Source organism: Atractosteus spatula, chromosome 1, assembly GCF_055471065.1.
Source record: "Atractosteus spatula isolate fAtrSpa1 chromosome 1, fAtrSpa1.hap1, whole genome shotgun sequence".
Classification (NCBI taxonomy): Eukaryota; Metazoa; Chordata; class Actinopteri; order Semionotiformes; family Lepisosteidae; genus Atractosteus; species Atractosteus spatula.
Window position 1 is genome coordinate 39,655,084 of NC_142706.1, and position 13,580 is coordinate 39,668,663.

Genomic DNA, 13,580 nt, shown 5'->3' on the forward strand with positions numbered 1-13,580 from the left:
TCCTCAAGGAACTTCTAAGGATTTCTCAAGAAAACCTCCACCGTAATTGTTGTGGAGCTTCACTGACATACAGTAAGTCTACTTAGCAAAATGAACTCAGCCAGCATGAGGACTGTTTCACCTCAGTACATACAATGAATAATTGTTCAGGGTTTGCTAAACAGACTAGTGAAAGCAAACTGTTGAGAAACTCAACATGTTGAAATGGAAAAAACAAACCGACACAATCTAAATTATAGACAGCTCACAAAAAGAATGGGATATTGGGTTTCAAAACAGAGCTTGAAGTGACAGCTGAACAGAAGAACTGTGGGACAAGAAAAGAGCATGCAAAGAGGGTTATATTTGCGTCACTGTGTTTGCTTTGCACGTGAAATTAAAACAGCTCAGGGCTGCCAAGATGTGGTCAGGGTATCACTTGCATTTTCCCCAATGATTATTTCAGTGCAAACGTATGCAGAGTATGTCCAATGTACACAAACGAGTGAGGACGAATGGATTCAATTCATTGTAGAGACAATGTCCAAGCAAACCTGAAACACGAAGAGCAAGTTGAATCCAATGATACACAACCACACAAGAGAATCGTACAGGCAGTCAGGCAAACCTGACAAGTCTCTGACTTGCCTGCCAGTCTGTAGGGCACAGCAAAATGCAACACAGAACTGACAAGTGTAAGAGCTCATAAAGGTCCAGGTCAGCACAAATCACAAGAAACTGCTCAAGAACTATATACTCCAGTATCTATGATATTCAGGTCTACACTATTCCATGAGCTACTGTATACAATGTCTGTTGTTGTGGAGTCGGTAAACAAAGGAGAGACTACTGATATGTGTTGGAAAAAAAAAGGGAAATTTGGCCCAAGTTTGTGTAAGAAAAACAAATGCCAACATTAGTTCTCTCCCAGTTTGCCAGATCATCTGTAACACTAATTACAGGCCTTTGTTAATTTATGAATGCTTGTATAATCCAGACAAAAAAAAAACTGGAATAGCTGATCAACACAGTGTGTACCAGAGCTAAGAAGGAATACCGTACACTGCAAATTTATTGTGAGAACAGTGCTCCTTTGCTAATTTTGCTGAAAACCGTTTGAAGAAGGTGGTTTTAGATTTCAGACTTGGGGATATTGTTGTGCGAGTGGGAGGGGAAAAGAAAGTTCAAAGCCAAGGTCAAACAGAGTGCACTGTGGGAGCCTCAGGTGCATTCACCCCTCGGCTGGCTTTTGACCTTTGCCTACATTCCTTCCCTCTTGCAACGCTTGACTGCCCTCATTGCCGTCATACCATCTGTCCCTCTGACCTCACAGATGTGCAAAAATAGATGCTCGTAGACGGCGAGTACAGAAAACAGCTCTACCAAGTAGGCTTGGTGCCTAAGATGAAACAGAGCATGTCAAGAGATGCCGTCTCACATGTTACATCTAAAAAAAAAAAAGATGCATGCACCAGGAGGAAAGAGGCTTACAGTCTGCAAACCCACACTGAACACAGCCTTCACCGGGTGATCTAGCTCTGCATGGTGCACGGTGGAGGTTCCTAAAACAAGAATTTCTGAGTATCGCTGAAAAAAAGCTAATTAACAACAACTATTGTGCCGGCCTTTTGTAAATTTTAAGATGACATTTTAAGCCTGTTTAGCACTCTGTTACAAAAAAGCTTTAGCATACCATTTTTGTTTCATAGTGAAACACCAACACAGGAACACACACACATGCACAAACAGTGCAGTATTTGCACCAGCTTTTTAAGGAAATTAAACTCAAAAGGCACAAAACCAACAGCAAAATGTCAACAGGTGAAGCAGGAATTACACCAACACTGGTTCTGGCATCAGCCGTGTTGTCTGCATCAGCATTTCATTTTCAATCACATATGCAAATGCAGTAACCCCAGTCGTCAAGCTCAGCCTAAGGCCCTTAACTCCTCATTGACAAATTGAGGAAGTCAGCTTTTCATGAACACTTCCCAGCTCCCTTTCTTAACAAGAAAACAGTGATATTTTTGTTTTTACATTCAATGTATGTCAAAAGGCACCAGCTAGTTAAGTGTTTACAAATGGAAAAACAGATTAACTGAAAACAACACAAATACTGCACATTGTATACTATCACTGTGGCCTTAAAGATGTGGAAAGAACTACTGTCTAGCCTTTGGGGTTAGTTGTTTACTCTTCTTTAATTCAACAGCACAGCTTTGACTAATTAAACATACCAATATTTACATTACTGTAGTCAAGTCAGCCAGCAGCCATATCACCCTGCGACTCACAACTGGCAACCCACTGAAGCTCAGCAGGTGTGAACCTGGTCAGTACCTGAATGGGAGACCTCCTGGGAAAAACCTGTGTGGGTCCTAATTCCCCAGCATAGTGACAGGGACACTATACTGTAAAAAGGCGCAGTCCTTCGGATGAGACGTAAAACTGAGGTCCTGACTCTTGGTGGTCATTAAAAACCCCAGGGCATTTCTTGAAAAGAGTAAAAGTCCTGGCCAAGTTTCCCATTGGCCTTTACCAATCATCCACTAATAATCCCCATCTGTGGATTGACTTAATCACTCTGTTCTCCTCCCCACTGATAGCTGATGTGTAGTGCGCATTCTGGCGCACTATGGCTGCCGTTGTATCATCCAGGTGGATGCTGCACATTGGTGGTGGTGGAGCCACTGCATTACCTGTAAAGCACTTTGAGTGGAATGTCCAGAAAAGCACTATATAATCGTAAGGTATTATTATTGTTATTTTAGGGATCCTTAAAAAGAAACTGTTGCTGTTGTTGCTGTCTGTGTAAGTTTGTGTAGAATTTAAAAAACACTGTTGATATCCTACTGTTAAACCATACTGTATTATTGTACTGGATGATGTAATAAAATAAAGATCTTTAGCATTTTGATACTACAGGATTCCTTAGTACTTAGGTTCGAGGTAGACTCCCCATTTCTGTTTATCAGATGCAGAGAAAAAATGCAAGTATTTTTAGTCCCAGTGATAAATTTAGCAACATTTACAACCTTCCAAACTCCTGAATGCAGAGGCACTGTCTAGCTGAGACAGTTTCAGTAATGTAACAGAAATGTAATAGAGCACTGGACCATCAGCTTGCTGATTACAACACAATGCCACCTTCCAAGTAGCTTTGATACCTTCATAAAATCAGTCTAACGCACTTCTGTGGAAGCAGAGTGATTTTGAAGTGAAGTTACAAATTGAGGACTAAATGTGTCACACTCTTTGGCCTGTCAGGCACATACAGCACAGTGTGTACGATGCCTGTTGGAATCAGTGTTATGTGAACTATAGGCAGAAGATTGTGAGGTGATATGGATTGTAATGAATGCCAGTGGGGATCAAATTAGCAGGGTGCTCCTTCTCTAGCTACACAGCCATTACTGGATGCCAGCAGGACTCTAGTCTGTTTTCTGTCTCCTTCATAGCACTAAAACGGATGCACCGGTTTCAGTTCACAGAGTGAAATAAACCAGCTGGCCAAGATGTCTTCTATTCTAAAAGGTTAACACCCGAAAGCACTTGTCAGACATGAAATTAAGATTTGCTTTTGCAAATGAGGGAATAAATGGGAGCAAAAGATGTAAATGTATTAAAATAGCATAAATGTTTTTTTTTTAAAGATTTGAACAGGAGAAGAATATCTGAAAGGACAGTGAACCAACGAATACAGTATGTGAAGAAATACACACTAATAGTGGAACTATGTTTCACAGAAATCTGAGGAAATAGAAAGTACAGAACTATTGAATCAATGAAATCTAACAACTGGGAATGTGGGGAAGAAATAATATTTTATCCATAAGTATGCATTCTTATAGTGGTGGCTGCTAAGAACTACAGTACGATTTGCACTATACAGCATGCTATGTAAGATCTGAATAATCTTTTTTGTAGTTCTGTAATTGGTCTTTGCATAAAGAAGTCACGTATGTAAGTAAAAATATTTATGACCAAAAGCATACACTTTACTCTGGACTGCCATAAAATATATTTAAACTTTTGTTCATCAGCATATTTTCCCCTAAATTGTAATGCCAAGACTCAGCTCTGCTACCCTAACAACCGAGACTGCAGGCATAGGAAGAGAGTTCTTGGTTCAGGCCTGGACCTTTTTTTTCTGGACCTAGCATGCTGTATTCTGCATGCATATTTTTATGCTGTCTGCAACAGCTTGCAAAAGGGAGTTACACTACAGAATGTCTGCAATGCACTAGTGTTAATGAAAGAACACTGTTCTCCCAAGGCTGACGAACCCACATATGCAACAGTGACGAAAAAGGAAATAGCAAGTCTAAACTTGGGACGTGTATAAAGCGTCTGTGGCGGCTCTGTAGCTCTGAATGCAGCCAAAGCCGTGTCACACTTCCTGCACTACAGTACTGACTCTGCTGAAAACATGCACGTCTGCACCCAAGGATACCGTTATCTCAACGGAAGTGAGGGCATTGTGTATGTGTCGGGTGGGGAAGGGGGATTTCTACGGGACTTGGAAAAGCACATTTTCCAGAAAAGTGAGCTTTTCAGACAGGGATCTTACTCAGTTTCTCTACAGCTTCATGATCCAACTCTTTACAATGCATTCTTACAGACAAGCAAATAACTTTTAATTGTATCCTGAGCTCACACATGACTTTGACCAATCCATTATTTTTGTCCTACCTCAGAGAGAAGAGCAAACCTTGACACCTTTACCACAACTGGTTGACACAGAGGCCTAGAACTCGACAGCAAAAGCGCAACCTACCTAGTGCACTCTTTAAAGAGTTCTTTACAGGGACTCTGGTCCAGTTTCTCACGGCATTCTCGTACAACTTCCTGAGGTATTTCTGGTAAATGGGCTGCTGACTAAAAATACAGGAAAGAAAGAAAAAAAATAAGCTTGGTTCTCATTTATACTACAGATAACCCTTGAGTGCTGAAAGTACATCAGGGCTGACAAAAATACGGCCTGAACTTTTAATCTCTGACAGCCTGGGTATGAATCATTTCTCATGTTTCCAAAATCGGTTCAGTAACCATGTCATTTCTCATTATATTATCAGCAGTTTATTAAAACACTGCAGACTGACCAGCTTGAGGAAGCATTTTTTTTTAAATACAGAGATTTATGTAAGGGCGTTTGGAAAAACTAAATGATGTCACAGGTCTGTCACAACCTTGTGCATCAAATTGTGTAGCGGCATTATTGAATTTTCATTTTTACATGATAGAGCCTATAGATAAACACACATAAATCATCGAATTTCATTAGTCTTGAGAAACATACTCAAGTTAAATTAATTGTTTAATAAATGCGTCCTGGGACAATTCCATGTAGGACAAATGTCAGAGCATTTCTGTGAAGTTAATCAAGTTTATCCTCGATATCTTAACAATAACCCAGTTAACTGGTAGCAAGTTGTAGTGCTAAGCTTTGTTCTGTTGCTTTACCATGTAAAACAAAAGCGAAATAGCTCCCCAGAACCATCTTTGGTATTGTGATCGTCTGGGGTTTGCATACCAAAAAAGCAAAGCAACAGCGGTGCTTCAGCACCCATGCTTTCAGGTTAAGAAGGTTTATCAGAAATATTTGGAGAGTAAGAGCAAAGTCGTATTTACCCCATTATTAAAGTACGTGTCTAAAATAATCAACCCACAGTCTCTCCGCTTCTCATCTGGTGTCACTTCATACCCCACCTGTTGAAGACAGATATCTCATGTTAACATCATTCTGAAAATAACCACAGCCCTGTGTTAATGGATTAATAGTGAGGTACAGTACATGCTCAACAGCCAGATCTTACACAACATACTGTGTGGTACTCCCATGGTCTCAATGTATAAGAAAGGCAGCTGAGAAAAACAATCACAAAACAGTAAGCGATCAATCAAGATAACCTTTGTTTACTTCATTATTTTCTTTTATGCACTTGAATCTACTAGAATCTCAGATCCTTTTTTTATTTTCATAAAATATTAAGACATGTGTCAATATTTGACACTGATTCGGTACTGTCAAAGAAGTCACTAGGTGGGAAAATAACTTTTGGAGCAGTGTGAATTTAAAAAACAGGTAAGATTCCTATTTTGAGGCGGTTCATAGGGGAAAATGGAAAATAGGATACAACCAGAATAGAGAAACCAAGAAGCAGCTTTTTTACATTGACACATAAAGGGTTTCTCTGGAATTTTGATCTTACTAATAACAATAAACTTGGCTGATTAATGACCCAGGTCAAAAGCGGAACGTTATCAAAACAGTTGTGATTAAATTTATGGCAAAATTACAAAACACAATCCCAGACACAGCAAAAGCAAGGAGGACTGTGGGAATATGATACAATTCACCACAAGACAATGCGGGCGCAGAACACTGAATGCTCTTACTCCATTGGCTTTTGGAGTGAATAAATCTCAGATCATTAAGTTTCATCATAGATGAGGTGAATACTGAAAGACCATCAGCATGTCCTTTCATTGAAGAGCCCTTGATGACGGTACATTAAAATATAGCCACATTTAGCAAAACAACTGTATGCCAGTTTTAAGTGCTGTTTGAATTGTAATATTCCAAATAAACGGTCAAAAATAAGTAATATAAAATGAGCTTTCCTCTTTATGTGTGATAATATAAACTGTGTGCAGCAAGACACAGCTTGTTTATTCTTTAGATCAGCTACATCTTTTGGTAAATCGGTTTCCTCACAGAACTATTCAGTTACAGAAAAACATACAAAAAATCCCATTTTCACCACACTGGTTTCTTTAGTTTTGTGTTTTTTATGACTGAGGTTTTTATTTTTCAAACTACTACTAACAACACTTATAAAAGCTGACCAACGCTGTACAGTTTGAATGTGCTGAATAAAATATGCCGACGCTCCATGCCTTTCTGTGGCATGGTTCAGGATGAAAGTCCAGGCCTGTGGCCCCAGGAGAGATTTATACTCAAGACATCCCAGGCCATACACAGCATCAGCCATCTACCAAGCTATTAACACAGCTATGTGATACAGGAAACATTTCAGTGAGGTCAAAGGAAAAACACTTACCACAGCGTCTAAGAACTCAATGCACCGTTTCAACTCTGGCCTGGTATCACAGAACTGTCGAAAGAGAAGTCTTCCAATCGGCTGCTTTTCACAAAGGCTGGAATAATCCCTCTCTGGAGATCGAAAGCAAAAGATAAAAACTAAGAACGAGAAATCATTAAACCTTGCAAAAACATATCACCTTCCAAAAACCTTGTAAAAACATAGCATCCAATCACATGAAAAAAGCATTCTTTCATTTCTTTGTTGTTGTTATACTGTAGTTCTCTCCTGGGGAAAAATACAGTAAAACTTAAAGGAAATAAGTTTTTAAGCTCTTTTAACTAGTTATTTTAAATTTAACTTCTGAATGGGAGAGAGATAGCTTTCAAAACATGTAATTATTCATTTATTTTGCAAAAGAAGATTGATTAAGTATCAAAATCTACACTGGGTGTTTCTTTCAAACACGTCCCGAACATTAAATGAAAGCAAATTGAAAAACAGCATTTGACGCTGGTTTCTTCATCCATATTTGATATGTCTTTCTTTTTCACTGTTTAAAGGGGGTTATTAGAAAAGTGGATTCTCACTCTAAACTGTTATACTTCTGCAGGTTTCCTCATAGACAGTTTACGAATATTTAACACTCTGAACCACTCTTCTCCAGGCTAATAATCTCCCAACATTACTGAAATGTGCCATATTTTCTGGTTCATCCATTAACCTTACAAGTACTTCATGTGTTACACATCCACTGGTTGTAATCAAGGGTATTTTGAATTTTTACAATGGGAAATAAAATGTTCATCAAGAAATGTAACATTTTGTTGTGAAATATTAGATTTTTAAACAGCAAAAGTTCTGCAATATCTTTTTGCGTTTAATTTCCTCCCCTTTTTATTATGCTAGACGCACTCTATCACTAATTTGTTAAGACTCATTTGTCCTTACTGCAAATCTAAATCAAGAGATTTGAATTATGGATGAACGTAATTGTATTACAGCAGGAAAACAAAGCTGCTCTTCAAACCAGAACTAGTGAGAGAAACACTGATGTCATTGTAGCTAAACCAGTTCGAGAAGAATAGCTGTTTTAAACTGTTATGGTATCATAGCAGAAGTTTGTTTTTCCTAACACGCTTGAGAGTCTTGGAATTTCAGTCCAGCTTGGGTGACGTATGAAATGAGTTTCAATCAACAATCCCCAAACAGATGTGAGGCCTCACCTCAAGAGTCATGAAGCTGTCTTCATGCGGAAGGCAGATCTGAGCACAGGCAAATGTCTTCACTTTACATAGAAAACATTTCATTCAAGTGCTATATAGTGTAACCACAATGCATGCATGCTTGCACTACCAAAGCCTTCTGTACGCAAACCATTCAAATCATAAAAGGCAAGTACTACAGTAGTTTAAATGTCTAGGGGAGAACTAGGAGACTTGGTGTTATGTCTTAATTTCCTGCCATCGCAGAAGTACAAACAATTGATTAAATGGTATTAAAAGAGATACTACATATTGCTGCATCTAGGGAAATATATTATGCAGGCATGAAATACAGCTTGACAGAAGATTCAGGCTTAACCATTTTAGCATTTTGCAAAGGAAAATGAAAAGAAATGAAAACACAAAAGATGACAATAAGAAACTCAAAAATAAGTCTAACTGCCACAGTTGACTCAGAGGGGAAATTATCAGTAAAAGATATAAGGAATTTCTACCTGCCAAACAACTGTCAAATTGCTCCTATATTTAAATAAACGTGTCCCATTAATTGTTCCTTATCAAGTTGCTTTCTAAGCTACATGGGTAAAGTTCATGACACAGAATTATATTACACGTATTGCAATGTACATTCTGTACATTGCTTACAGGTACAGAAAACTTAAGTTCTGCTGAACATATCACAAGCCTACATATATATTTTTATGTTTCTGACCCAAACAAGCACAGACACATCTGGGTACATGAACTCACAAACCTTGACACCTGACCTTGGAATTATGCCTCAGAGTGTTCTACTGCATTAAGTAACAGCTTCTCAGTTTTGCAATATGCACAAGTGAGTCATATCGCGTCCAAATGTGCAGCAGGTTTATTTTGGGAAATTGTTGTGGCCCCTGCATTAAAGCCAGCAAAGCTCGAGTTGTGGTTTTCACATGCGCTCTCACAGTACTTGTGTTCGAATCCACCCAGTTTCATGAGTTCAAACTTATTATTCCCGGATGAGACGCACTATAAAAGAACAGGGCAACCAGCTAACACGCAAGTAAAACTGTCAGATGTGCATTGTGAAATATCGTAAAATTAAATTGGTGCAGCACAGCAGTGAGGAAGGATCATCTGTGCTGAACTGGTTTCCCTCATCCCCTTTAGGAGTAAAGCACAATTATACAGGGTGTCCAATTATATATTATATAGGGTGTCCCATTTATATTTGGCGCATTCATATTTACCTGTGTCATATCAGAACAGTTATATTTATGACTAATGTTATTGATCTTTTACAGGTAAGCCGTTGAAGATTTGAAAGCTGGATCTACAACACAAATTAAACTTGTTGAAGGCTTCTTTTAGGATCGGTGGTGTAATGCATCAATTGTACATCATTTACAAATAAAAAGTCTAAATTATAAAAAAGTAGACTTGTAAAAATGCATTTAGAGTATTGTAAAACAAGACTCCCATGTTTGTACTTCAATGTAATTTAATACATTTGTGGCTTTCTTTAAAAGCCTTTGTTTTATTACACAAATAAACGTCGCCCAGCTATAAAAGGGATTCCCCAGAATAAAAAATAACACCAGCTGTGAACAAAATTCAAAATCCCTGAAGAGAAGTGTGATGTATGACATACTGTACATTTAGCATAAACACACCAAATAACACCAGCTATACTGCTCACAAGGTATTCAGATGCGGTTCACTCATTCACCAATCATGCTGTCCCCCAAAGCTATGCTCCTGAATCAGAGGAACTGGCATGTGTATAGGCATCCTTTTGATCTGCAAAGCTCACTCCATTTAGCTACAGGTGCACAGGGGGTTAAAAACATTCAATGCCAGAACCTACTACAGAGGTACTCTGTTCCAGAGTATCACCAGTTGTCACGTAACAGCAATAAAATAACACGACGAAGTGACCCAGATATTTAAAACGGTAATCAATACTATTGGTGGGATTCTAGAAGTCTCCTGATCTCCCCAACAGCCAGCAGATAGTACTGCTATGTTGCACCAAATAGTTAGACTGGGGACTTGCTGGCCTTGTTCGCTGTGTTGTTAGTTTATCCGTCATTTTCAACCTCTGAGCTTTGGTCTGAAGGTACAATATTTAGGCTTTTCCATAAGACAAAATCAGTCAACAGAAATGATAGAGTTTGACACAGAAACATGAAAATGTACACAAATACTGTTATCATTTATAACAGCAGCAAAATGATAATTATGTTTTGAAACAAATCTGTACATGCATTTACAAAACAAGACATATGAGCCTCCCCCCCCAGACAGCACACACACAAGACAACATTCACAAGGAAAAAATTTGGGACACGTGATGCCCACATGCGAAAGCACACAGTCACATTCTGAGAAATGCATTTGTCTCAAGGTTTAGGCAAACAAAAATCCTGGATTCCAGCAACACCAACTTCGATATGCGCAAGAGGTTCGCCACCATCCCACCACTGATCAGGTTTAAAAAAAGAGAGGCCAATAACATCAGGGGGAGTTGGGACACGGAAAGCAAAACAACAGGCAAGGAAAAAAGAACCATTCCCATATCCCTTGTCCTGTAAATGTGTAAAAGTGTAAATGGCTTCAAGAACTTTGCCACTCAATTACCAACAATCATTTTGTGCCTTTGTGAAACCTGTGTATGCCACAGCTTCTCAAGCAGGGGAAAAAGTGATTAGGGAAATCTGTGCAACGCAAGACCATTTTAGCATGTAACCAATGAACTGCACACCTGGGCGACCCCAAGAGAGTTCCTGAAAACAATACTCTTTTTAGAAATTTGTGCTTGTCGGTTTATTTAATTGTTTGTTTAGATCAAAAAGAGTTTTTTCACCTTTTAACTATCTGAAAAAAAGAGTGAAATTATTGTAATGGTATTATTTTCTAAAGTGTTACCTAATACTCATGAATAAAGAAACTATACATAATGCATTTAAAATATAAAATAACATATAAAATATGTTCCCTTAATCAACACTATTTCATCAGGGACAGGCACCTACCATAAGAGCCGACAGTTCATTTTCTTTTTATTTCTTGAAAGTATTGCTTGATCCTTACAGGAGTTTGTTTTAGCAATAATTTAAACCCATGAAACATCTATTAATATAGTGGCCTGCTGTATAAAAATAAGCAATACAGACATAAAAATAAGACACACAAGCACAAAACACACTGGACACAAACACATCAATATTATGTAGCTTATTGAATCAAGTGGGCCTTAAAGGAAACAGTAAATAAAAGGAAAATATTTTTAGCATAACCACAAACCTACTATGGGAAAAATGTCACTTTTTTCTGTATTCCCATTAACGTGGTAGAGCAAGTGTGTACTGTCCTTGTCCTGGTGAAATGCTATGTCTACATAATACAGCTCAGTACTTATCTGCCCAAATTCCACTAATTATTGACTTAATTGAACCAGTTTAGCAACTCGTACAGTTCCTAGAAGTGTTGAATACTTGAAAAGACTTATAAAATATTCTCCATACGCCACCCCTCTGGCACAGTGATGACAATAACAATATGATTTGACTTTAAATAAGAGACTGTTCATAACTACACATCACCCCACCCACCTACAATTTTTCCTCACACAAAAGATGAGAAGTATTGTCTTTTCCTGGTACGTGGGCTAACAGAAAACCTAAAAATTATACTTGTACTAGTGCTAACACTAGTATTAATCCACTGACCACCACATCTAAGAGTTGTGTAAATCAACAAAAATTTAAGCAAAGAACAGATTTATCCCAGGGGTAATAAACCAAAGACGAGAAAATTGTGACCAAAATGGCTCAGTAATTCATTTAAGAATAAGATAAGGAGAAATAAGGTACTTTATAAAATGTATAAAAATGTATAAAAAGAACAGGACTAAGATGAAACCAAGTTCATTATAAACTGTATAAAAAGAACAAGACCAAGATAATTACAGATAAGACAGAAATACAGTAGAAAGGAATATTGCAACGGAGGCAAAAACAAAAGATTTTTTACAGTATTACACAGCAAAATAATATTAAAAGACAAGGTAAAGTGTTTTGAAGATAAAATGGGTAATGTTTAGATCAATACATGGAAAGGACTGTGTATTAAATCAATATCACTTGGCGTTTACCAAGAATGAATATACAACATGCCTCGGGCTGAGCAAACACAAAGCCCTTTATTAAACATTATTAGCACAGAAGTCCATACAGATACTAAAAGCATTTCAGAAACGAATCTCAGGGCTCTGATGCTATTCCACCAATTGTACATAAAAGAAACAAGAAATGCTACTCGGATACCATTAACAAAGCTCTTCAAATATTCACTCAAGACACAGGTAATGCCCACTGAGTAGAAAATTACTAATGTAACAGGTTTGCTGATGAAACTGATCCCAGACATTCAGACCAATAAGTCTGTAATGACTGTTATATATAAGATTATATATATATTATATATAGTTATATATATAAAATTATATATCTTATATTATATATAAGATATATAAATAAAGTTATATATAAGATTATAGAAACATTAATTAGAACTACAGAATCATAAATATGGAAATAAGATTCTTGGAGATAGTCAACATAGATGAGAAAAGATAATTTTTCTCTCAAATTGCAGATAGAAAGCACTCAATGTATTGTTAATGTTTGAATTAAGACCTGGGTAAAAGAAAACGGAGAGTAAATAAAAGGAGTGAATACTATAACTAGGGTTTACAGATGATGCCAAACTAGGTTGGATTAGCAAACACTGTAGAATGTGCAAAAGAAATGTAATTTCACTTAGAAATGAATTTGATGTAGACAAATATGGAGTATCACATGCAACTAGCAAACACAAACTACATGTACAAAATGAGACACATTTGAAGATGCTAGTAATGGTCTAAAAATGGTGAGATAGATCTAAAAATGTTCAAGTGTTTAAACTGACACATACTTGACATATTTTAGAAAATATGGGAGAGCAGACATGTTAGAATAAAAAGTTGAAAACTTAGCATTTGACTTAAGTCATGTTAAATTTGTTCACTAGTTGTACAACCAAAACCTCATTTACATTAGTGCGCTCAGTTCTGATCACCACGTTATACTTTACACTTTAGAGATACAATCCTTGGCTAAGGAAATGTCCTTCACTGAGATTATGAAGGGACCTCATTCAAGTATTCAAAATCCTCAAAGGCACTTACAAAGTCAACTCAGTGAATCTGTACAGTATCAACAAAGAAGCATGATTTGGAGGACAAAAGTGCAACCAAAAACAAGAAGCACTTCTTATACACAGAGGGCTGTGGGAGCGTGGAACA

At 37.5% G+C, this 13,580-nt stretch overlaps 1 protein-coding gene across 1 annotated transcript in view; it reads right to left on the reverse strand.

Annotated features, from left to right (window-relative positions):
* grk4 (G protein-coupled receptor kinase 4) overlaps window positions 1-13,580 on the reverse strand; it is a 101,766-nt gene that overhangs the window by 37,086 nt on the left and 51,100 nt on the right. Inside the window, exons 3-5 of the mRNA XM_088911219.1 lie at window positions 7,044-7,156; window positions 5,611-5,688; window positions 4,757-4,857 (exon numbers count right to left, since the gene is read on the reverse strand). Of these exons, the coding sequence (XP_088767345.1) occupies window positions 4,757-4,857; window positions 5,611-5,688; window positions 7,044-7,156 (292 nt within the window). The remainder of the gene's footprint in view (window positions 1-4,756; window positions 4,858-5,610; window positions 5,689-7,043; window positions 7,157-13,580) is intronic.